The sequence below is a fragment of the Leopardus geoffroyi genome, chromosome C3 (genome assembly GCF_018350155.1).
Source record: "Leopardus geoffroyi isolate Oge1 chromosome C3, O.geoffroyi_Oge1_pat1.0, whole genome shotgun sequence".
NCBI classification, from domain to species: Eukaryota; Metazoa; Chordata; class Mammalia; order Carnivora; family Felidae; genus Leopardus; species Leopardus geoffroyi.
Genome location: NC_059338.1, coordinates 115572876 through 115597302, shown reverse-complemented (window position 1 = coordinate 115597302; position 24427 = coordinate 115572876). Strand labels below are relative to the sequence as shown.

At 39.3% G+C, this 24427-nt stretch overlaps 1 protein-coding gene and 1 long non-coding RNA gene across 2 annotated transcripts in view; one reads left to right on the top strand and one right to left on the bottom strand.

The window, feature by feature from the left end:
- Positions 1 to 397: 397 nt before the first annotated feature.
- LOC123585806 lies at positions 398 to 15052 on the bottom strand. The gene is made up of 3 exons (XR_006706431.1): positions 14999 to 15052; positions 3451 to 3633; positions 398 to 1382 (listed from the first exon to the last, which is right to left on the bottom strand). It is a non-coding gene; the product is annotated as an uncharacterized LOC123585806 (long non-coding RNA).
- A 57-nt stretch (positions 15053 to 15109) lies between these two features.
- The window catches only part of LRRC69 (leucine rich repeat containing 69), a 78440-nt gene continuing 69122 nt past the window's right edge, over positions 15110 to 24427 (top strand). Inside the window, exon 1 of the mRNA XM_045454280.1 lies at positions 15110 to 15350. Coding sequence (XP_045310236.1) covers positions 15168 to 15350 — 183 coding nt within the window. The 5' untranslated portion in view covers positions 15110 to 15167. The remainder of the gene's footprint in view (positions 15351 to 24427) is intronic.

The following is a 24427-nucleotide window of genomic DNA, read 5'->3' as shown; positions in this document are numbered from 1 at the left end:
TTTGTCCTTATATATAATTGAGAATAATACAATCCCAAATTCTTGCTTTAAGGGTTTTGGAATAAATATATAAACATAGCACTATGTCTCAGACAAAATAGAGGAAGATAAGGAGATAGGCATTTAAGCCATGGCTCTTAGAAATCAGGTTGAAGCTTAAAACCTTTTAGAATAATGAAGGTTATTTAGGGTAAATGAAATTGAAGAATATTCTAAGACTTATGGGTGTTGGAAGAAGGAAATTTGCACAAACTAATGCTGGTACAGGATTGTTAATGTATTGTTTTGGTCCAGGTGTCATGAACTAGCTGAAGGAGCAGATCTATTGTGTTTCTGAGAATTTAATTGGTAATTTCATCATATTTTTACTGTTATTGAACAAATGAGTGTGATTTTTCTTCCTTTCCGTATGTTTTCACATACTGATTCTTCTTTCCTGTCTTAGATCTTCTTTAAAACCACTTTCCATCTTGCAGAAAAAATATAACTCAAAGGGTTTTGATTTTTTTTTTTTTTTTTAAAGCAAGTTGTAGGAATTATCATTTCTTGCTCACCACCCTTCCTACTTGAAGGCCTTTGAGCTGCCATTGGGAGTTGAGAGCTTCACCCAACCTATTTCACCTAGCTTACTGTCCTGGTCTCCATTTCATCAGCACCAACTCCCACCTGGCCGGGGCTGGGTACCCCAGTTCATACATGTTGGTTTCTAGTAACCACACGCTAGTAATTAGTATTATTTGTATTTAGTTTATTATTATTGTTATTATTATTTTCCTTTAGTCTGTAAGTGCTTAGAAACAAGAACTTGTTGACTTACTAAATTATCTAGCACACTGCCTGGCCTATATAGTAAGTGCTTATTAATAAATGTTGACAGTCATAAGATCAATTGAGAGGATAAGATTGGACTCTTAAGGAGATGTCATTAGGTTAATGGACCATTAAGAGTACAGAGAGGTATTGACTTAGTATTGTGTCTGCTCACAAAAGGGCTGCTTTCTAATTTACCTAACCCCTTGGATAAATCCTTAAGTCTTTAGGTCAATTTAAGGGAGGAATAGAACCCAAGAGAGCTTTTCTTTTTTCTTCTGACACTGTGTTTTGTTTTTTTTGTTTTTTGTTTTTTGTTTTTTTTTGCCTTCATGTATCAATCTACAGAATATAAAGATTCTTTATAAGTATACAGACCAAGAAACTATTAAGAACTTTGTTAATATATTGGCCAGGAAGAAGTTTGTAGTTGTCTTCTTTCAGTAGAATAAGGATGATGATTAGTGTAACTTATTGAATCAGATTACAGCTCTCTGCTGAAACTATCAATGCTCTGAACAGAGATGACTTCCAGTCTTCCTGCTGATTTTTCTTCTCCATGTTACCCTTATCTTGACAAAAGGAAACCCCTGTTTACTGTTTATTTACTGTTTATAATCTTAAGCAATACAGTATCAACCTGAGGACTAGTGAGAACCCAGTGTAGGAGTTTGCTGAGCAAAAATAAGAATCTAGTTTTAAAGAATAAACTGCTGTTTTTGAATCAGATATTTTCTCCCCTGAAATGAGAAGGGCATTCTACACCTATCTCAGAGTTTGTCAACAATGACACTACAGACATTTTGAGCTGTATAACTGTCATGAGGGCTGCCCTGTGCATTATAAGACACTTAGCATTGCTGGCTTCTAGCAACCAAGTGCCGGTGGTACTCTTCCCCGCACCCCCCACCCCCGGAGGTGTGAGGAAGGAAAATGTCTCCCAACATTTTCAATGTCTCCCTGGGGACAAAATCACCCCTAAATGAGAACCACTTACTATATCATAAGTTGTACTGCTAATGAGGTTGGCAAGTTTTAAGGAAAACCATTTAGAATAAAAATGGGGCACATTAGAGCTATTCGTCTGTTTTCTGTAACTTTGTCAACTGCCTAAAGCTAGACTTTACATGAACCCGCTTTGAAAAGCTCAATGGACCTTCTTTTTTCCCTTCTATTTTCAGACTGTATCCTGACCCAGTGAGATGTGTTTATTTGACTTTTGAGACCACTGGTGGTAGTCAGGATAGACTAAGTCAGTCTGTGGTAACAACTCAAAAATCTTGGTGGCTTGTTCGACAAAGGAGTGTTTCTTGTGTGTGCTATGTTTTTGCCAGTTGGCTGGGAGCTGTGCTCCATGTCTGTATACTCTGGGACCCAAGCTGTCACCATCTTAAACTTTTCTAGGAGAGAGCATTCTGGAGAGTTTCACTCCAACAAATACATTCTGTGGTTCAGAAGGAACAGTCTGGTTTCCATTCGTTGACTTCAATTCTTCATACGGCGTCACCCAAACAGGAAAGTACCCAGAGGTATAACCCTGCCATGCATGTGTCCTTAAGACAGCTGAAATAATTGGTGAACATCATTAAGGATTTTCACATGTACTGGAGAGACTGGAATTTGGAATCAGACCTAGATTTAAGTCTTGACTGGCACTTAACTAACTTTTCAAACTGTGCATAAATTGGGGTGCCTGGACGGCTCATTAGGTTAAATGTCTGACTCTTGCTTTCCACTCAGGTCATGTTATCTCAGTTCGTGAGTTCAAGCCCTGCTTCGGGCTCTGCGCTGACAGTGCGGAACCTGCTTGGGATTCTGTCTCCCTTTCTCTCAGCCCCTCCCCCACTTACTCTCCATCTCCCTCTAGAATAAAAATAAACTTTAAAAAAAAGCGCATAAATTTAACTTTTCAGAACACCAGTTTGCTTGTTCTAAAATAGGAATAATAACATTTACCTAGTAGAATAAAATATGAAAGTTTAGACAACACATCTTGCATTTTAGCATATGCTCATAGCATAATTTATGGTAAATAAAAATAATGGTTATTTTGCTGTGGTGTGTGTGTGGGGGGGAGGGGGGGATGTTTTTGCTAGTTATGTCACCAGAAAGGGAGGCAGACATGATAGAAAGGCTGTTGATTTCTTTTGGGAAAGTGGGATTGGGATTGTTGAGGTGGTCCACAAAGCAGAGCCCTGAGATGCTAGAAGGAGGGGGAGTTTCACTGTTGCCCTTGGTATTCAGCATGGAGGAATTTTCAGTAGCTTGTAGGCCATTATGACACGTAGGAAGCACTGAGATGGTAAAGTGAAAATTCTCATAGTATTTGTTTAGCTTCCAGTTATCTCAAAGGTTGACATTTATATTCTGTTTGGAATTGAGCTGTCAAGATTCTTGATCAGAATAGAATTTTTCAGGCTTGGCTGGGATATTCTTAACTGATTTTTTAAATGATATTGGTGAATTAATGTGAATTAAGGAAACACCTTTAGTAAGCTCCACAAAGAACACCCACAACTATCTGGGTTTAATCTCCACCACTGCACTGAAACTGCTTCCAGAAGCGGTGCCAGTGATCACCTTCCTGTTCTTATGTCCTCCTGGAAATTTCTGCTGCATTTAACACTGTAGACCACTCACTCCTTGAAATTCTCTCTTGCTGTTCACCACACTACTCTGCTGGTTCCTCCTCCTCAGCTCTGTTCTTGCTGCCCCTGTTCCCTTGACTGTCTTTCAGGATGTTCTCCTTGACTCCTTTTCTCTTGCTCCACCAGACTTCCGAACTGGTGGGCTGAATGTGACCCAAGAGATATTTTGTTTGACCTATGCAGCTATGTAAAGAAAATTAGAAAGTGAATTAGTTGATAGTATTTACAAACTGGGAGATTTCACTTAATTAAGATCCATATTTCCACTTCTCAAAAAAATCAAAACTGTCAACACGGGGCCAGGTTTTCCTCATGGCAGCACTCAGCATGCATGTTGTTCGTCCACCACCACCCCCAGCTGGTCTGTGAAAATAAATTTCATGTCTCCATCAAGAATGCCTCGTTCTCACTTTTGCACTGCTGGTGGGAATGCGCTCTGGTGCAGCCACTCTCGAAAACAGTATGGAGATTCCTCAAAAAATTAAAAATAGAACTACCCTATGGTCCAGCAATTGCACTATTAGTTATTTATCCAAAGGATACAAAAATGCTGATTTGAAGGGGTACATGCACCCCAATGTTTATGGCAGCAACAGCCAAATTATGGAAAGAACCCAAATGTCCATCAACCGATGAATGGATAAAGAAGATGTGGTATAGGGGTGCCTGGGTGGCTCAGTTGGTTAAGCGGCCGACTTCGGCTCAGGTCATGATCTCGTGGTCTGTGAGTCCGAGCCCCGCGTCAGGCTCTGTGCTGACCACTCAGAGGCTGGAGCCTGTTTCGGATTCTGTGTCTCCCTCTCTCTGACCCTCCCCCATTCATGTTCTGTCTCTGTCTCCAAAATAAATAAATGTTAAAAAAAAAAAAAAAAAAAAGATGTGGTATATACATACAATGGAGTACTACTTGGCAATCAAAAAGAATGAAATCTTGCCATTTGTGACAATGTAGATGGAACTAGAATGTATTGTGCTAAGTGAAGTAAGCCAGAGAAAGACATGATTTCACCCATATGGGGAATGTAAGAAACAAGACAGATGAACACGGGGGAAGGGAAGGAAAAATAAGATAAAAATAGAGCGAGGCAAACTATAAGAGACTCTTAAATACAGAGAACAAATTGCTGGAGGCGTGCTGGGTCGGGGGATGGGCTAAATGGAAGATGGGCATCAAACAGGGCACTTGTTGGGATGAACACTGGGTGTTATATGTAAGTGATGAATCACTACATTCTACACCTGAAACCATTACTACACTATATGTTAACTAACTTGGATTTAAATAAAATTTAAAAAATAATATACATGTGTGTGTGTATATAGATACAAGAATGCCTTGTTCTCAAGTCAAAATCTGGCTTGGTATTATAACATCCCACTTAGATTCCCCTTTTTGTTCTTTAATTCTATCTTTAGATTTTATAAATGTTTAGCTATCTTTATCTTACTGGGCTTGGTTTCATCTTATTGTTCTCTTTCCTAATCCTTTCTTTTCTACTTTTAGTGGTTACTTCTTTCTGTTTTCTAATGTATTTGAGTTTTGGTATAACTTCCAAAATATATGTATATGTGTATTTGTATGTGGGTGTTTAAGTAGAATCTAAGAGTTTCATCTAACCTAGTAATCAAATGCTGATGTATAAGCTGATACCATTTGGAAAATAAAATTTTGTATAAGATGATGAATTTTTTGTAAAGCAAACTCACTGTAAATAAATTTATTTATATTCCTTTTTTACCAGAGGGGTTTAAAATGTCCTTTTATGAAATTATGGTGGCAGTAGAGGAAAGAGAACTTTTAAAAATGACTTTACTTGGCAAAATTAAGAATTGATAACTGAATTTCATACAAATGTTTGCTGTGTCAAAGCCTGTGAACCACCAATGTTTCTAACCTCATGGATAAAGAAGAGGACAGCGCAGTGCAGGTCCCGGTAGAGAGACCGGTCTTTGGAACAGTAGGCTTATATTCGCACCATATATCAGTCCCAAGAATGGTACGTGCACACCTGAGATTTCCCAAAAGGTGGAGATCTTGACTTAAAATGTACCACAGGGGCACTTGGGTGGCTCAATCGGTTAAGTGTCCGACTTCGGCTCAGGTCATGATCTCATGGTTCATGAGTCCGAGCCCTGAGCTGAGCTTTATGCTGTAGAGCTCAGAGCCTGCTTTATGTTCTATTTACCTCTCTCTCTGCACCTCTCCCACTCACGCTCTCTCTCTCTCTCTCTCTCTCTCTCGAAAGTAAATAAATTTAAAACAATTTTTAAAATAAATTTAAAATTAAAAATTTAAAATAAATAAAAATTTAAAATAAATAAATAAATAAATAAATAAATAAATAAATAAATAAATAAATAATTTTAAATAAATGAATAAAAAATTAAAAGAAAAATGTACCAGAAAAACCACAACTACCTTTTACTGAGCATTTACTATATGTGCGCTAAATGCTTTACATAAGTGGGCTTATTTAGCCCTCACAGAAGGCCGCGTTGGTATTCTCATCCCTGTACTAGACATAATGGGAATGAAACTTGAAGAGCTTGGGAGCGAGCAACTTGCTAAGCCACACTGCCAGTGAGTGGTAAGGCTGACCTCAGAAGGCAGGCTTCTGAGAATCCAAAACCCTTGAAATCAAAACTTCCATTTCCATATTTAAAAAGGAAATGAACGAAGACAGAGGCAATGCCCTTTTTTATTACAGGACAGAAGATTTCTACAGTAGGATTCTAGTACATGAAGCATCTGCTCATGTTTGAAAACTTTTATCCCAAGTTTCAGACCATGTTTTCATCACGAGATAAGATTGCCAAAACAAATCAAGTAAGCGTGTTGTTTTCTGCCATAACCTGTTTGCTGAACTCCTGTTTTTAATGCATTTTTACAGCTTTGAAAATCTTTTAATTTGTCATAGGGGCCCGTGTCATAGGATTGAGCCAGATTCTTTTGTGTTATAGGTGTTCATCAATGTATTAATGTAATTACTGAGTGTTTTAAAGTCCTTTAGATTCTAGGATGCTATATATTTTAGCATTCCTACAGCACTGTATACTTCCAAAGTATTTTATAATCATTAGTTAGATGTTTCCCATACAGTCTCAGTGGGATAGATTGGTATTCTTTCTTGTTATTTTACTGATGAGGGCAGAGATAAAGCCAGTTTGACTGACTTGAAGTTTACAAGTCACTTGCTCCATCTAGATTAACATTCAGTTTAAGGTTCCTCATCTTGCGTTGAGTTCACAGGATGAGGCTGTCTCAAAAAATTGGTGATTTTTCAATTTTCCTGCAAACAGACTGGTTTCTGGTTGTGGGAAACTCTGGATGCCAACATCCTATGGGGCCAACCCACACAGCAGAACTCACAGCTCTTTTAGCTGGGTGTTTCTAGGGAACACGTTTAGATGCAGGTCAAAACTCAGGTCTGAAATGGTAAACCCCATCTCCTTTACTCTATTTCTCTTTGTAGATTTAAAAAACATTTTTTAATGTTTATTTCATTTTTTTTTTTTTTTTGAGAGAGAGAGCATGAGCAGGGGAGGGGCAGAGAGAGAGGGAGGCACAGAAAGCAAAGCAGGCTCTAAGCTCTGAGCTGTCAGCACAGAGCCTTACGTGGGGCTCGAACCCACGAACTGTGAGATCATGACCTGAGCCGAAGTCAGATATTCAACCGACTGAGCCACTCAGGCTCCCCTCTTCGTAGATTTTTTAATGCCTTCAGAAACTGGGCTTGTGCCACAGCCTCACCCTGCCAAATACTACCCAACTCTCATTGCCCCACTTCATACCCTAAGTTGTGGTTCACCCCATCTAATGTACCTCCGAGATCACGTTCTAGTGGCAATCTTACCCACATTATACCTTCTCATTTCTTCTCTATCCCTTTTTCCTCTCACCTAGAATAGTACACAAATGTCAAATTGCCATCCTGCCCACAGGGCTACTCCCTGAAACTCCCCCTTCCTTCATGCTGCCAAAGTGAACGGCCAGAAATGCAAATCTGAGTCCTATCTCCTAACCTAAACTTGCCAAGTCGCTCCCTGTTCCTACAGGATGAAGTCCACTCCTTAATATGGCATTTAAGGGAGATCCTTCATGAATAGTCCTGTGTACCTCTCCAACATCACTTCCCATCACTTCTTTCTTTAGAATTATGCCCTCAAATTATTTATATTCCCTATGGCCCCATTATTTCATGCCTGTCAACATTTTTCTCACACTCCTTTTATTGAAATACATCCCCTCCCCCCCACACACATGTATTTTGTCAACTGGTTAATTCTTTTTAACCCCTTATGACTGGACTCAGCAGTCAACAGCAGAAAATATTCCTTGAGCCAACAAGGTGCCTCAGTGCAAAATGGTACCAAGCATGTAATGGGCACTTAATAAATATTTGATTATTGTGGTATTCATTTTGCAACATATACACATATCAGGTCATTAGTTTGTACATCTTAAACTTGTACAATGTTAAGTAAAACTGAAAAATGATAAATACCTGAGGAATGAATGACCTGTTTACACTTCTAATTTCCCTCTAGATTTATGCCCCTTGAAGACAATGACTATTATTCATATTTGTATACAAGGCATCTTGGACAGTGCCTAACAAATAGTTACTCAAAGTTTTTGTTTTAGATTTTATTTTAATTTTATTTAATTGCATTAAAAAATCTTTTTAATGTTTATTTACTTTTGAGAGAGAGAGAGAGAGAGAGAGAGAGAGAGAAAGTGAGTGGGGGAGGGGCAGAGAGAGGAAGACATTGAATCTGAACCAGGCTCTAGGCTCCGAGCTGTCATCACAGAGCCTGATGCGGGACTCGACGTTATGAAGCATGAGATCATGACCTGAGCCAAAGTCGAACGCTTAACCTAGTGAACCACCCATGTGCCCCTTGTATTGTATTTTAGAAAGAAAGTGTGAACTGTTGAGAGGGGCAGAGGGATAGAAGGAGAGAATCTTAAGCAGGCTCCATGCTGACATGGGGCTCGATCCCATGACCCTGGGATCATGACCTTACCCAAAATAAGAGTTGCATGCTCAACCGACTGAACCACCCATGTTCCCTGTTACTCTGTGTTTTTAACTTCTGTGCCTTCACATGTCTTTTCTTCTATATTTTCATGAACATTGATTTATGCTACTAATAGATTTTACATAAGGTGCTCTTTTAGACAACCCCTAGCCATAAAACTCAATTTAATTTAATGAATATTTAAATTAAATGTTGGCCTGCTCTATGCCAAGCATGGTGATAGAGATTGCAGTTCAAAGGTATAGCAAGGGAGAAATATGACAAGAACAATAATACAAAGTATTAAGTGTTAAATTAGAGTTTGTACAAAGTCTTCTTGAAACAAATATGGAAGCAATTCTGCTTGGAGAGAAGATCAAGGAAAATGATAGGGGAAATACTTGATCAGATTCTTCGAAGGATTAGGGACAGTTAGGCAGATAGGTGCGTGGCAAAGACATACAGGCACAAGGAATGGCAGAAGCAAAGGACTAAATACAGTTGATGCTTTTGACGAATAGCTAGTCGTCTTCTAACGGCAGCATACTAGGTTTGTGAAAGGAAATAACACAGAATGAAACTGGGGCTAGACTGGTATTTTGAGCCCCAACTCAATAGTTGGGATTTTAACTTCTAAGCAATGAGAGGCCACTGAAAGATTTTATTTAGGGTTATGGATTTATTGTTGAGGAAGATGGATTGTAAGATGACTGATGGCAGCGACAGTGTATGTAATGGCAGAGTGGCAGGATACGTAATGGAAGCGGTAATAGGTAGAGATAAGGAGAGATGAGGAGATGAGGAATAAGGTAGAGATGAGGAGACTTTGGGCTGGGATAGCAGCAGTAGAAAGAAGCAGATAGATGTGAAGGGTGATGGTGTGGTGGATTTGTACTGGATCAGTTTAACTAAGCTCAGATTATATCTCAGAATCCCCTTCACTGCATAGTTTCAGGCCAATCCTGGCCACAAGAGACATTTTGCACACAATGTGGAAGGCACAAGTCTGGCGGAAGCTTGGAAAGTTTTTGTGAAGGCATCAAGTGTCAGTAACATGCGTACTGTTGCGAATCTGCTGGCTCACTTCTGGTGTGAATTAACCATTGAGCCTGTGGCTTCCCCGACTTCTGCCAGATCTCCTTCAGCATCTCTGAATCCTGGGTCAGGCACAGCACCACACATCAGCAACAACCCTACATAGATGGCTTACACGGTTCCCATAATTATCTCAGGCCAAAGTCTATATAATTCTTGTTGGTCTTTTCCTCTGATACAAAATTTGCTGCTGTAACAAAAAAACTTAAGCCATGTAATGGGTTCTGGGACTGGGCCTCAGGGTAAGTCAGACGGGTCTTGAAGAGACTGTTAGCAGGAGCCTGATGCCACCCCAGGAAGGTGTTGGTGAGGGTTTAAAAGAATATGAGGGAGATATTACTGGAAATGTTATTGTTATGTTGTTGGAAGAAAGGTGACTCTTGTACACAGTAGCAGGAAGGTTAGCAATGATGCCGGCAGCATTAACATGGAAAATAAAAAGTATACCTCATTAACTGGATGATCTACCTATGGGGATTTCTAGACAGAATATTGAAGGTATAAGATTCTTCTAGGTGCCTGTAGTAAAAGAGGAGAAAGGCAAGCAAAAAGAACTGTAAATGAGCCACAAATTGGGAGGTTTGAAAAATAAAATTTTCTTATTCATAGCCTCTCCAGACAGTAAATGTTGCTAAAATTACATGAGTTCCAGACAGAGAACAAATCAGGGAACTGTCAGGAAAATGAAGCCTGAAGAAGAAGCCACGGGCATGTTGAGACCTTTGCTGAGACCTCAGGAAGATGAAAGATGCTTTCTAGTCAACACATGAGAGAGCTTCTCAAGTTCTTAAGGCTTTTGTCCCGCAGTAGTCTCACAGGGAAACCAAAACAGAGAGGAGCTCTTGCAAAGACATTCTGGGTGTGGCTTCTGTTGGATGAAGAGAATTGTAAACTCAAGACAAGCCTACAAAGTTTTAAAAGGGACTGTATCAGTTTGGCTCAAATGTGACACCATAAAATGACAGGATGAAGCTTCACATGCTGCTGGTAGGAAGGTAGACTGATGCAGCCACTTTGGGAAACCGTCAACCAGGTCCTCAAAAGTACTCTGACTCAGCAATTCCTCTTCTGGATAGACACTCAAGAAAACTGCACGCAAATGTCCATGGCATCATTTGCAACAGTTGAAAAGTAGAAACAGCCTAAATGTCCATCAACTGGTAAGTGGATAAATAAAAGTAGTAGAGACCTACGATGGAATCTTGTTAGGCAATAAAAAGGTACGAGGTACTGGTACATGCTGTGACACGATGAAACTCAGAAACACTGAGTTGAAGACAGTCTCAAAGACCATGTGTATGATCCCATCTATAGAAAATGTCAAAAATGGGCAAATCTACAGGGCTAGAAAGGATGTCAGTGGATGCCTAGGACTGGAGTGGGTGGGAAAAATGGGAGGATGATTGCTAAAGGACACATGGCTTCTTTTTGGATGATAAGAGTTCTAAAATTGATTGTGGTGATGGTTGCACAACTTGGCGAATATACTTAAAAAAGAAAAAAAAAACATGAGAAGACCTTTGGAGCCTTGAACTTCTATGGACAGAGAAAAGTCTGAGAAAAAAATAGCAAACATGAGCTATGTTCTATGAAGAAGGAAAGATAATTCAAGAGCCCAGAGAGAAGACCAAGAACCAGTCCCAAGCAGTAGGGCTGAACGTTAATCAGGGATCTGACAGCATGTACCCAGTTGAGTTCCAGAATTGCTACAAACCAGGGCTGCCTTGTGCCTCTAACTTTTCCCTTTTTTGAGTGGTGCTATTGTCTGTCCTATAGTTCACCCATTGTTAATTTCTGGGTACATGAGGATGAGATAACTTGTCTCTTTAGTTCCTAGGTTTTCAGATCAAGATGGACTGTCCCTGAAACGGACTCAAAGAACTCCCTTTAAGGAGCTGCATCCACCCTTGTTACTTGATTTAGATGACGAGATTCTGTAATCTGATGCTCTCAACAGATCAAAGTTTTGGGGAAGGGGGCTCTTGGGAGAAAGGGGCCCACTGGGGTGGATTTTAAGATATGTCCACTTACCATCAAGAGGTGGGGTCTAGTTCATCTTCCTTTGAATATGGGCCATTCTTAGGGACTTGAGTTCTAATGAATAGAATGTGGCACAAGTGAAGCTACCTGATACTGAAGCTAGGTCATGAAGTGATAAGGCTTCCATTTCACTTTCTCGCTTGAGATGCTCACTCTCAGAACTAAGCCACCATGCTGCGAGGCAGCTCAGGCCCCCTTGGATAGGCTACATGGGGGTGTTCTGGCTGATTGCCTGAAGGTCCCAGAACCTACCACCAGATACAGGTGAATGAGTCTTTACACGATCTCCACCTCAGCCTTTGAGTCACCCCAGATGTCACCAAGAGCAACACTGATAAACTTTCTCCACTAAGCCCTGCCCAAATTCTACATTTGTGAATAAAATAAATGTATTAAGCCGTTATGTTTTGCAGTGGTTTGTTACCTAGCAATGGATAACCAGAATAGGTGGCATTTATGGGGCTAACTGCATGCTGGAAGAGACGAGGAGGAATCAAGAATTACCAGATTTTCTAGGTTAAGCAAATTAATAGAAAGTAGTATCAGCTTGCAGTGGCCGTTTTTACTCCTTTAAAGCAAATTACCCGTGTTTGGGTAGTGTCAGCTGGTGTCCTGGCCACATAGAGTTATTTCAGAGGAGATGAGTGTCCATAAGATTTTTTTTTAAATTTTTTTTAATGTTTATTTATTTTTGACAGAGAGAGAGAGAGAGAGAGAGAGCGCGCACGCATGAGTGCGGGAGGGGCAGAGAGAGAGAGGGAGACACAGAATCGGAAGCAGGCTCCAGGCTCTGAGCTGTCAGCACAGAGCCTGACGTGGGACTCGAACCCACAGACCGTGAGATCATGACCTGAGCTGAAGTCGGACGCTTAACCGACTGAGCCACCCAGGCGCCCCATAAGATTTTTTTTTTTATGCCTCATGATTAGTTTGTTTAGATAGTAACATGTTTGTTCCTAGGAAACGTTTAAGTGTCAGAGTAATGAAGCTGGAAGATAGGTTTGGAAGAGATAAACCAAAGCGCAGTGATTAAGTAGCTGAAAAATGATTCTACTCTAGCAACTGGAAGTCACTATTAATCAGCACCTCTTGTTTTACTGTTATGATGATACTGATGCACCTAAGACTCTTTAAAAATTCGGGGCACCTAGGTGGCTCAGTCGGTTAAGCGGCCGACTTTAGCTCAGGTCATGATCTCGGGGTCTGCGAGTTCGAGCTCCGCGTCGGGCTCTGTGCTGATAGCTCAGAGCCTGGAGCCTGTTTCAGATTCTGTGTCTCCCTCTCTCTCTGACCCTCCCCCGTTCATGCTCTGTCTCTCTCTGTCTCAAAATAAATAAATAAATAAATAAACGTTAAAAAAAAATTCAATGATTCTCCTTTAGGACTTAGGCATTGCTTTATTCTTTTACTGGAAAAGCTCTTTCCCCTAACAGCAGCCTCTTAGTGAGGCCTTCTCTGGACGTCCTGTCTAGAACTGCAAACTCCCCACTCTCACACTCCCTATTTTCCTTACCTGCTTTGTTCCTTTTCCCCTTCTCTAATGCCATCTAACATACTAGACTTACTTATTTATCTTGATTGTTCTCCTCCCCCTACTAAAATGTAAATTCACTGACAGAGGGATTTTTGTCTTTTTAATTCACTTTTTTCCTCAGTGCCTGGGACAGTATTGAGCATATCGTAGGTGCTCCTTAAATATTTGTTGAATAAATAAATAAAGTGATTTGTGAATTACAAAGAAAAGATTGAATTGTGTCCTGAATACTTTCAATACAGTACATATTTTATAGTGTTCAAGTTTTTGGAAATTAACAACCAAAATAGGCATATTTATTTATATAATCCAAATAACCCAAATGCCTCCAAGCCTCATATGGACTCAAATCGAGTGTTGTTTTTTTTAAAATTTATTTATTTTTGAGAGAGAGAGAGGGAGAGAGAATGAGAGTGGGGGAGGGGCAGAGAGAATTGCAAGCAGACTCCACGCCATCAGTGCAGAGCCCAACTCTAGGCTCAAACTCACGAACTGCAAGATCATGACCGAAGCTAAAACCAAGAGTCGGTCATTTAAATGAATGAGCAACCCCAGCACCCCTCAAGTGGAGTTCTAATAGTAATCAGATGCCACTGGTTTCAGCTCCTCCCCATTCCCGTTATTTTTGTCTTTGTCCTAATCTTTTCTCTGAATAATGAGAATAGTATAATGTACTCATATGTACCCATTATGGAGCACCAATAAGTTAGATCTGTTTCTTTTCACTCACTCCCCACACCCAAGTTATTTTAAAGAAAGTTCAAGATATCATGTCATTTCACCTGCAAATTTCAGATGCATTTCTAGATGTTAAGTACATTTTTAAGAACACTACCAGCACGCCATTATGACAGATAACAGAATTAGCAATTCCTATCATCTAATAACCCATCCGTGATCACATTTCCCCAAACAACTCCACAGTATTTTTATTCAAATCAGAATCCAAACAAGGTCCACATACTGCATTTGGCTGTTATTTCATGACAGTTTCTCCTCCCTTTTATTAATACCATGGATTTGTTGGTCAGACCTCGTGTCATTTTGCCCCGTAGAATTCCTTGTGTTCTAGATTTGGCTCACTGCTTCCGAGATGAATTTAGCTTGTTTTCCCGTCCTCATATTTTCTGTAAATGGTAGTTTTGTCTGGACACGTGATTAGGTTCAGGTTCAATTTTTAGGCAATAATATTTCATAGGTGGTGCTGAGTACTTTTTATTGTATCATGTCCATGAGACTTATAACGTGACTGTCTCAATTGTAACGATGCTAAAATTGATTACGAGTTTAAGTTATAGCCTGATTTCTTACTTATGAAGTTCTCATCAACCTCATACCTAATGCTTTTAGCATCCAATTATCATATTTCCTTAGATCTGCTATTTCACTAGGATCTGCAAAAATTGTGATTTTCCTAAATCAATTTTTCCTTCCTCATTTATTAGCTTCAATTTTTCTTTGAATAGGAACTTTGTTAACTATTAGATTACACTCAAATGAACTTTGTGCTGAAAAAGCAGAATGCTTCCTTTTTTTCATTTATCAATTTTCAGACTTATGAATGAGTTGGTTCCCTAGCAATCCCTGTGTAATCAACACATTTATTTTTAAAATACCATTATGAACTCTCAGATTTTAATGTATTTTTACGTGTTTCACTCTAGATTATTCCTTATGATCCTCAAATTTTCCATTTTAGACCAATGGGAGTCCCTAGAAGTTGATTTCTGTGTCCTTTTGATGTGATCTCATTAGTCTGATAACATCCATGTCTCTGGCATAAGGTATCGTAGGCTCATCTTATACATTAACTGCTTTAAATGAAGAGTCAGCTATTTCCTATCCGTACCTTTTACACAGGAAACTATCTGATGTCTCCCGTCTTCAACATGGTACATCTCAGAATGTTTTTGTTTCCATGACACCCTAATTCTGTCATTAGAGGTTCTAAAGATGCACAATAAGTAACTTAATCCCTAGTGATTACCTTCTCCCTTTTCTATTTCTTTTCTAAGGCCATGACTGAAAAGATGTTAGTAAGGGCGCTGAAAGGTGGTAAAAATACTAAGATTGTTACCTTGAGTGGGAAGAAGATTACAAAGATGCCCTCATCATTAGATAAACTGCCTGGCCTCAAGACCTTAAACCTTCAGAATAACCAAATTTCCAAGGTGTGCTCAGAGATAAGGACCTTGACCCAGGTGAGGAATAAATAGCATATCTTTTTGGACTGAGGTTGGAAAACAGGAAGAGAGAAAAGAGGTGAAAGAAAAATACGGCTTTGATCTCTGGAGACGTAGCTCTGGGGAGACTTATTGTGGAGTGTTATTGGAGAGGCATCAAAAAGCTTTCTCCCTTAGGGGATTACATATGGTAGGGGAGAAGATGTTTCAACTTATTCATGTGCTCTTTGGCCCACATCTGGAATCAGAGGATTAGATCTCTGACACACTCATCTTTCTGGAGGCTGTCATCTGGAAAAGGGTTGGGAAACTGGATCTGCTTGTCTACCTTGGGGGCTCCATCTGGAAGTGAGGTTGAGGATCCCAGAGATGTTGTTCACCTTGGGGACTATCCTGAAGCTTTTGCATATTGAAGGAAGAGGCTTTGGGGTTGTAGGAAAGGGGTTCCTTTTCAATTTCCTAGAGCAGGCTGAACTTTGAAATGGGAGTGCTGGCAGGGAATGGGAAGGAGGAGACATTCATTTCTTCTGAAGCAGTCTTTTAGAGAAGGTTAGTATTTTAAATAAAGAATACCCTTCTTAAAGAGCAACAGTTGACATGAATGAATCCCAGATGCTCGTGTTAAATATTTCTGCCCAACAATGTGAAACTTCAGCTGCTAGAAATCTTGAGGTTGGGAGAAAGCAAGGGATATTAACTTGTGGTTTTCTTTTTCTCACTTCTAAACTGTTACCAAGAGCTAAAAGAACCTATAAACAGTAAATTCATTGCAGTTCACTAGTTCTGAGTTCAGAGTTACAAAACAAACAAACAAAAGACAAAAAAACCGTCTATTTTCTTACCTACCTCATTTCCTTTTAGGCTCATAAAATCATTTGAACTTGCAATCTGTGGTTGAGTCTTTGCCAAAAATAAGAGTAATATTCACAAACTCCTCCCTTTAATGATAATTTCCAGAAGTGCATATATATGGTTATAGGATGAGGATTTGGACTTTTCTGATAGGAGAGAGGAGTTTATATACAGAAGAATTTAGGATTTGACTGAGCCATGAGCTAATTTTCTCCCCCCTACTAGATTGTTTTTTTCCATTAAAGTAACACAGTGCATTGTTTCAAGAAAATCAAAAACCACAAAACCTTGTAAGAAAAAGCTACTACCTTCTGTCCCACTCTCCCCCATCTCCAATTCTCATCTCCATATATAACCATGTTTCACTCATCTTTTTTTCCCCTTGATTTGTGCATTTTAGATATCATTGTCCTTCATTCTTCCAAATACAACATATTTAGTTTCTCCATAGCTATCTTTTAAACTTAGTATTACTGCACCTTCATTTCTGCTTTTCCCAACTACAGTCTCTTTTTAGTCCCCACTTTGTAAGATGACAATGTTAGCACCTCTACTCCATCGTCAGCTCTCCTTCCCTCTTCGCCACCAAAAATTTTAAACTTGTTACTTTAAAATTTTTTTTAAGGTTTATTTATTTGTTTTGAGAGAGAGAGAGAGCAAGCGGGGTAGGGTGAGAGAGGGAATCCCAAGCAGGCTCCTCACTGTTAGCACAGAGCCCAATGTGGGGCTCGAACTCATAAACCATGACCTGAGCCAAAATCAAGAGTCAGATGTTTAACTGACTGAGTCATCCAGGTGCCCCTAAACTTGTTACTTTGATAACATGTAGAGTGTTTACAGTATAGTCGGTTATAACTGTGGTTAAATCTCTGTCTCTTGGAGAATTCTAAACTTCTAAAATATGTCATTAATAATTAAATATCATTCACACAGAATCAATTAATGTATTATGATCATATCTTCTTCCTCATATACCATTTTTGCTCCCTTGGAGTTTCCAATTGCCTTTCTTTCATTCTTGTGTCTTTTGCCTTTGTTGTGGCCTCATTTTCTTTCAAACTTGATTATGTTGCATATTTTAACAAATATGCTTTTTCCTTGAGTGTCTTCCCTCCAGGAGCCTCCGTTCTCCTGCCCCAGTCTAAGCTGATTACTACACAGGTTCACTGGATACTGTCAGTCTAGGGCATCCCTTTGCGGTTCTCCTGAATTGGACCCCCTGTGTCCTGTGGCCCATATGTTCCTCTTTCTTGGTTTCCCTTGTTATTTTGTAGAAGTTAAGTCTGCAGATACCATCCGAGTCTGGGTATGTGGTAGTTTAATTTTTTGAACTCTTGTGTATCTGAAAACATGTATTCTTCCTTCATGTTTGGTTAATAGTTGTTTAGTTAAAAATTACAGACTGTAAAATACATTTCCTCAGGAAAAAAAAGCCTGGGTCTGATTATCATTACTTTGTCTTCTTGTGGCTCTCCCAGTACTTACCTCCTTATCCTTTTATTTATGAAAGCCTCTAAAATTTTGACTTCTGTTAACTCACAATTTCCTTAAATAGGGAGCTGGCAAAACTCAGTCCTTAGAAATTAGGTTTCTTGTGGTCTCCTTTGTATTTCTTTTTTTTTTTTTTTAAGTTTGTTTGTCGATTTATTTATTTATTTACTTCCTTACTGATCATGACCTGAGCTGAAATCAAGAGTTGGGTGCTTAACTGAACCGCCCAGGTGCCCCTATTGCAGTCAACCTTTAAAGCACTATACAAGTCAGATTCAGGCTAATGCCACTGTTTAGCTATTCATGAGTTAGCAGTTTTCTCAGATTGAGTCTCCACGGTTGTGGAATTTTGAAAAAATCAATCTCTCCTTAATTTTTCTTAAGTTTATTTATTTACTTGAGAGCAAGAGCACATGCACCTGTATGAGCGAGCGAGTGGGGGAGGGGCTGAGAGAGGGAGGGAGGACCTTAAGCAGGTTTCAAGCTGCCAGCACAGGAGCCCAATGTGGGCTCAAACCCATGAACCCTGAGACCATGACCCCAGCTGAAACCAAGAGTCAGACGCTCAACCAAATAAGCTACCCAGGCACCCTTCAATCTCCCCTTTATAATGGGAGTTCTAGAAGTAGCTCGAATAAAATGTGCTAGATACCTTCAAAAGATACAGATTGTTCATACGGTTCAGAAACACTGCACAGTTATTCCCACGATTTCTAACGGCAAGGACAGACGATAGTTTCTGAAAAGAAGAGAGGTAAGAGGGGCTGCTGGCCCTGGAGGAGCATTTGGGAGCCTTGGATATCTTACCTGGTGCAGCCACTTACCGGCTAAATAAAAGGAGCTTAATCCCCGTGGGTCTCAATTTCTGCCTTCATTTACTCAGTCCATGCAGAAGTATTGAGCACCATCTGTGTGTCAGGTGTTCGGAACTGGTGATTCAGCAACAGGTGAAAACCCCTGCCTTCATGGAGCTTCCATTCCAACCAGAAGGGCTGTAAGAAACAAACAAGCAAAACAAACAGGACGTGAGGCAATGATCAGTGCTAAGGAGAAGAACACAGCAGAGAAGTCAGGCAGGGCATGTCGTGGAATTCAAGCCCAAACGTTGAGGAATGATCTAAGCCACAAAGTGTCCTTGTGATCTTTATAACCTGGTGATATGTATGTCACAGTTCTAAGATCAGAATTTTTCTTCTAACCATTTTCTACAAAACCCCTGAATATATTTTTCAAAAGTTAGTTTGAACTCTTTCTTGTATTGCTTCAGAGCCTACCTTTTATTAGTAATTATTGAAAGTATCTCCCTACCACATTTTTGAGGGGGTCTATACTGTGCTTGCTTTTTGGACTAGCCTTTTTATTTTATCATCGTAAGAAGTCCACTTTGCCCCAGTATTCTGATTTTTGGTCATATTTTCTACAAAATAAAAAACATGAAAATAGTCTTGATATTTTTTAAGTTCCTGAAACAAAAATAATACTTTTAAATTTCAGCACCCATAAAATGCTATCGAATAGAATAACAACATAAATCATTTCTTGAGAGCCAGGCACAACGCTAGGAATTCCGTTCCTCTTCAAGGAAGTTACTATCCTCATATTGTTAAATAACATGTATGGTTTGGTAAGAGGTTAAGTCACTTGTTGAGGTCACTCAATCAGTGACTACATCTATAAAATGAGGTCTCTTTCAAGGTTCCTTTCAGCTGTACAGGTTCATTATTTATATATTTAGTGTGAAATTTACCAGGGTGTGGTGTTCAATTTGTAGTTTCTGAAAACAAAAACTGGGTTGCCTAAAAATTGCAGGTTTGAATGCTACATGGATTGTCCCCACTTTCCATTTGTTTACGTATGCATTTGTTTAACAAATATTTACCATTCATCTTCTTGTGTCTGTGCTGGTTCCAAGGATATAAATGTAAAAAACACATGGACCCTATCTCCTTGTTTGAGGATTAAGTTGAATGTTAACATATGTGAAGCTCAAGGCCTGGTACATAGGAACTTTTCAAATAAGTTATAGTTGCTATTATAATTAATATTACCATTATAGTGTAACTGGCAACAAGGGTAAAGTGGGAGGAGTTTCTTTAGAAAATATAGATCGTATTTCTTCTTTCTTTGCTTATTTGACTAGTGAAACTGGAAAATTTTAATCACTTCTAATGACATGAAAAATATGAGTTGATGCCCTATAATTTACGGTGAATGCATTTGGTCTGTGACTGATGAAGTGCTGGGATATCAACAATTTTCAAAGAAACATTTTATAACTCTTGAGGGCGGTGACCTTGTCTTGTTCCTAGTGCCTGGCACCTAGTAAACCATATAATGTAGACTTGAGTGGAATGGGATGGAAGCCATTTTCAAAGTTCAGCTTAACCAAACACAGTGTTACCATAATTATGGCATCATCTAGGAACAAAGTTCCCTCATAGGTAAATCAGTCATAGTTTCAAAATCCCCAGAGAAACAAATAGCCATCATCTCTAATTGTGTGTAGCAGTGTTGACATGCATCATAAGGTCCAATGGCAGTACAGTAATACTCCTTTATGAGGCTCACGTGTGTGGCTGCCCAGAACAAAGATACGGTCTACCAGAGTTTCTTATTTGACCATAAACAATTGACAGTAAATAAGGCCAACCCTAAGCAGAGTTGGGTAGTTTGTAAATTTGTTATTGTGTTCCTGGTCTCTCCTTTTTCTATTTTCACTGTCCTCCTTGATGACCCCTAACACAATTAACTTCCCTTCTGCCTCCGACCCTCCCTCCCTTGCTTACTAGCTTGCTTCCTTCTATCTGTCCTTCCTTCCGATGTTCAGCAAATAGTTATGTGTGCCTGCAGTGGATGAGGCATCGTGCTGGATTTGGGCAACAAAAAAAGGAACAAAAACACTCATGTGTCCCAATTCTCAGGTTTAGTGGGAAAGGCAACCAAAAATACAGACAGATGTAAAATTACTATTGTGAAAAGTCCCATGAGGGAGAATTATACTGTGCTAGGAGCATCTCTAGTTAGAAAGAGAAGGTGGTCGTGAGAAGTGCAACGGAGTTAAGACCTGGAGGATGGGTTATGCAGAGGAACACAGGAGGGATGGCACAAGCAAGGACTCCCCTCTCTCCCTCCTTGGGTGTTCTGGGTCTCACTCTCTAAGCTTAGTAGAACAGAGAGAGCTGATGTCATCTGTCCTGTTGGTCAGCAGTGCTATCCTTTCTTCTGTCCTTATCCACTGGAAATCTCTTCTTCTTCCATCAATAGGTAATGCCTCTGTTTTCTAAGCCTGGCTTTTCTATCAAACAGAGATTGATTATCCTGCTTTCCTGTATCTGTCCAGGTACAGAGGCACCTAGGAGTTCCTTCTCTCCAAGCTTCTTTACTCTTTCTTTGCATCTGCTTCTTTGCCCAAGCCTGTGTTAAGCCTCTTACACCCTTTCTGGAGCTTCGGCATCCTCTGCTAGAAGCAGTCAGCCTCTAGAAGAGACTAAGCCTCTTCTCTCACTTGCTGGCTGGGTGATGTGAAACAACTCACATTATATCTGTGCCCCGCTTGTCTCATCTCTAAAACACGCTTCATTATTCTTAGTGCCTAAGGTTGCTATTAACATTACCTTGTGTAGAGTGCCTTCATACTGGTTACTTAGAAAGTTTTAGCTCCTACCCTAAAGGTACCTAAATATAAGGTATTAACATTACCTTGTATAGAATGCCTTACCCTACTGGTTACTTAGAAAATTTTAGCCCCTACCCTCAGATATCCAAACGCTCCATTCTTCCAAATACTTCAGGTTTTACATTTTTAATTGAATGTCAGTTTTGTGCTGTAATTCCCCTTTTCTGATAGTTTGAAACTCTTGTCTGTTTCCTCTGTATTCTTTCCTTAAGAAGCTTCTGACAGGATGCTAACAGGTAATTCTTTGTTAATGATTTTAGTATAAATGCTAATCAGAGAGCCCTTCTTATACTGAGTGAATAGGACTTGCCCATTCCATGACACTGGATTTAACCCTGGGCTCTAAGGGGACAGGGCTTAAAGGTTGCAGGGATCTCTAGAGATTAGATGCCATGCTGGACCTTAGAACTTTTGCCTCTCTTTCCAATGAAATTACAATTGTTTTGAGAAATCTGACATTGTGTACTAAGAAGTTTCTGTGAAATTAAATAATAGTTTTGAAATCTGTAAACTTATTCAAATAAACAAATTCTTTCAGAAATAGCTGGACTTAGAAGAAGCATTTGGCAATTGTGTTAAACTGTGGTTTTAAAGATGCCACAGATTCCTTTAAAAAAAAAAAGCATTTATAAGAATTAGCAGAGTGAGCCATAATGCCACCCTCCCTGATAGGCCTTGGCCATATACATGCTAGTAAAAAATGTAAAAATTCTGTTAGTCTTCTCTCATTAATTTGGTTACATTATTTTTATTAAAGAGCTTACAGAACTTGACATTATGTACTACTTAGGTATAGCAAATGGGAACATTCACTGTCCTTAAGGAATTTAAGGATTAATAATCACATACTAGATCAAACATATACATATACATGTTATAGGCAAGTGATCGAACAGCTTATTCCAAAGTGGTATCATCAAGCATGATTTAGTTCAAAAAGATGTCCAGATAAAATGGACATTTGAACTCAGTTTTTTTACACTTCTAAAAATGTTTTTATCCAAGTTAGTCATAGATATCATTTTAAACATCAAATAAACAATTGAAAGACACAATAAATAGCACAAAGTTCTCCAGTGGTAATTAATAGCTACAAGCACAGTATAATTAAATGTTAGGAGAAGTTTCCTGGTATAAGTTCTAGGCATACATATGATAGGTTTTACATTGAAATGAGTATAGGGGCTAGTGAAAATGAGCAGATGGCTAGAATAAGGAAAGCAGGCAACCCCTTAGAAGAAAGTAAATCAAGATGGGAAGATTGGAGCTGATTGAGCTCAACAGATACTTGATTTTGAAATAAAAAAAATGATATAGAGCCATATGAGTATTCCACCCACAGTATGAACCATTAGCTTGCAGAAATGATCTAAGCAGGCAGCATTCAACTAATGTTTATTGAGAAGCTATTCTATTTCAGACACTGTTCTTTGAATGCTAGATGAACACAAAGAGACCCTGTCATTGCAAAATTTCCAACTTAATAGTAGAGGTATAACATATACATGAATCACTACAACACAGAGCAGAAGATAATAATTGGTCATAGAAAGCACGTAGTGCTTGGGGTGCCTTGGTGGCTCAGTCAGTTAAGTTTCTGACTTTGGCTCAGGTCATGATCTCATGGCTCATGAGTTTGAGTCTCGTGTTGGGCTCTGTGCTGACAGCACGGAGCCTGGAGCCTGCCTTGAATTCTGTGTCTCTGTCTCTCTCTGCCCCTCCCCTGCTCACCCTCTGTCTCTCCCTCTCTGTCTCTCTCAAAAATAAATAAACATTAAAAAAAAATTAAAAACAAGAAAGAAAGCAAGCAAGCACACAGTGCTATAAAACTACAAAAGGAAGGTGGCTTCCTGGAGAAGATGGTTTATGCCAAGGGGGGCCAGTAAATACAGAAACCTATTACAATAATTGGAGAACTAAGGTATAGTGATAGTTTAATGGAAACAGAATCCTGAAACAATTATCACTATAAACAATAAATTTTTTTTTCCCATCAAAATTGACAATTTAACAGAAAGTCATTATTCTGTGGCCAACATTTTTCTCTTCCCTGAAAACGTCATTGAAAAGGGATCATGACCTCAGCCAAAGTCGGCGCTTAACTGACTGAGCCACCCAGGCACCCCTGGGTGCCTGGTATTTCTGAAACCCTTTGTGAATTGAATACCATTTGGAACAGCCTTGTCAAGGTATCTCAAATACCTCAACTCAAACAACTTGTCAAGAAATCCCAGTTAGCTCGGCTCAAACATCACCTTCTCAGGGAAGTTTTCTCTTATGACCCAACCTGGCCTGGAGTACTTTCCAACCCATTATCCTGTTTTCTTTCCTTTATATGAAGCCCTTAACACTAACAGAAATTACTTGTTTACTTATTTGTTGCCTGTCTCGCTTCCCAACATATAAGCACTATGAGAGAGGGACCGTGGGTGTCCTTGTCACCCTAGCACTCAAAACACCATGCACGTAATAGACACATAATAAATATGATTGAGTTAATAGAGCATTTAGGTTGGGTCTTGAGGTGTTTGTCACAGGTAATTCAGTCCTGTTATAGTGTCTCTGGAACTTCTGTATAATTTATGTAATCTAGGCTGAACTTCTGACATATTTGTTCTGATGACAGAGTGTAACCCCAGTCTTTCAGATACCTTTATGAATTTAAAGGTCATAACCAAATCTTCTTTTAGTTACCCTACTCTATCAAGAATAATTCCAGTTCCATTCACTCCATCTTAATGTTAACACTGGAATCCTTTAAATCTTGAGGTTTTCATGTCAGAGTTTTGGTGTGGAGCTCAGAATTTCACACGGTAGCCTTTTCTAGCCAAACGGCCATGTATTTAATGTGTCCTCCAAAGCAGGTGACTTTTCCTGGGTCATCTATCCATTTTATATCATCTTTGGAGCTGTTCAATCAGAAAACCAGCTGTGATTTTCACAGCTACCCTACCACATTTGCTCAGATTGCTCTTCAAAATTACATTTCCTCAAACCTCGTTACATCTGCTCCTCCAAGCACATGGTTTTGTTTCATATTTCATTGAAAAAATAGATACTGTCAGTCAGGAACTCC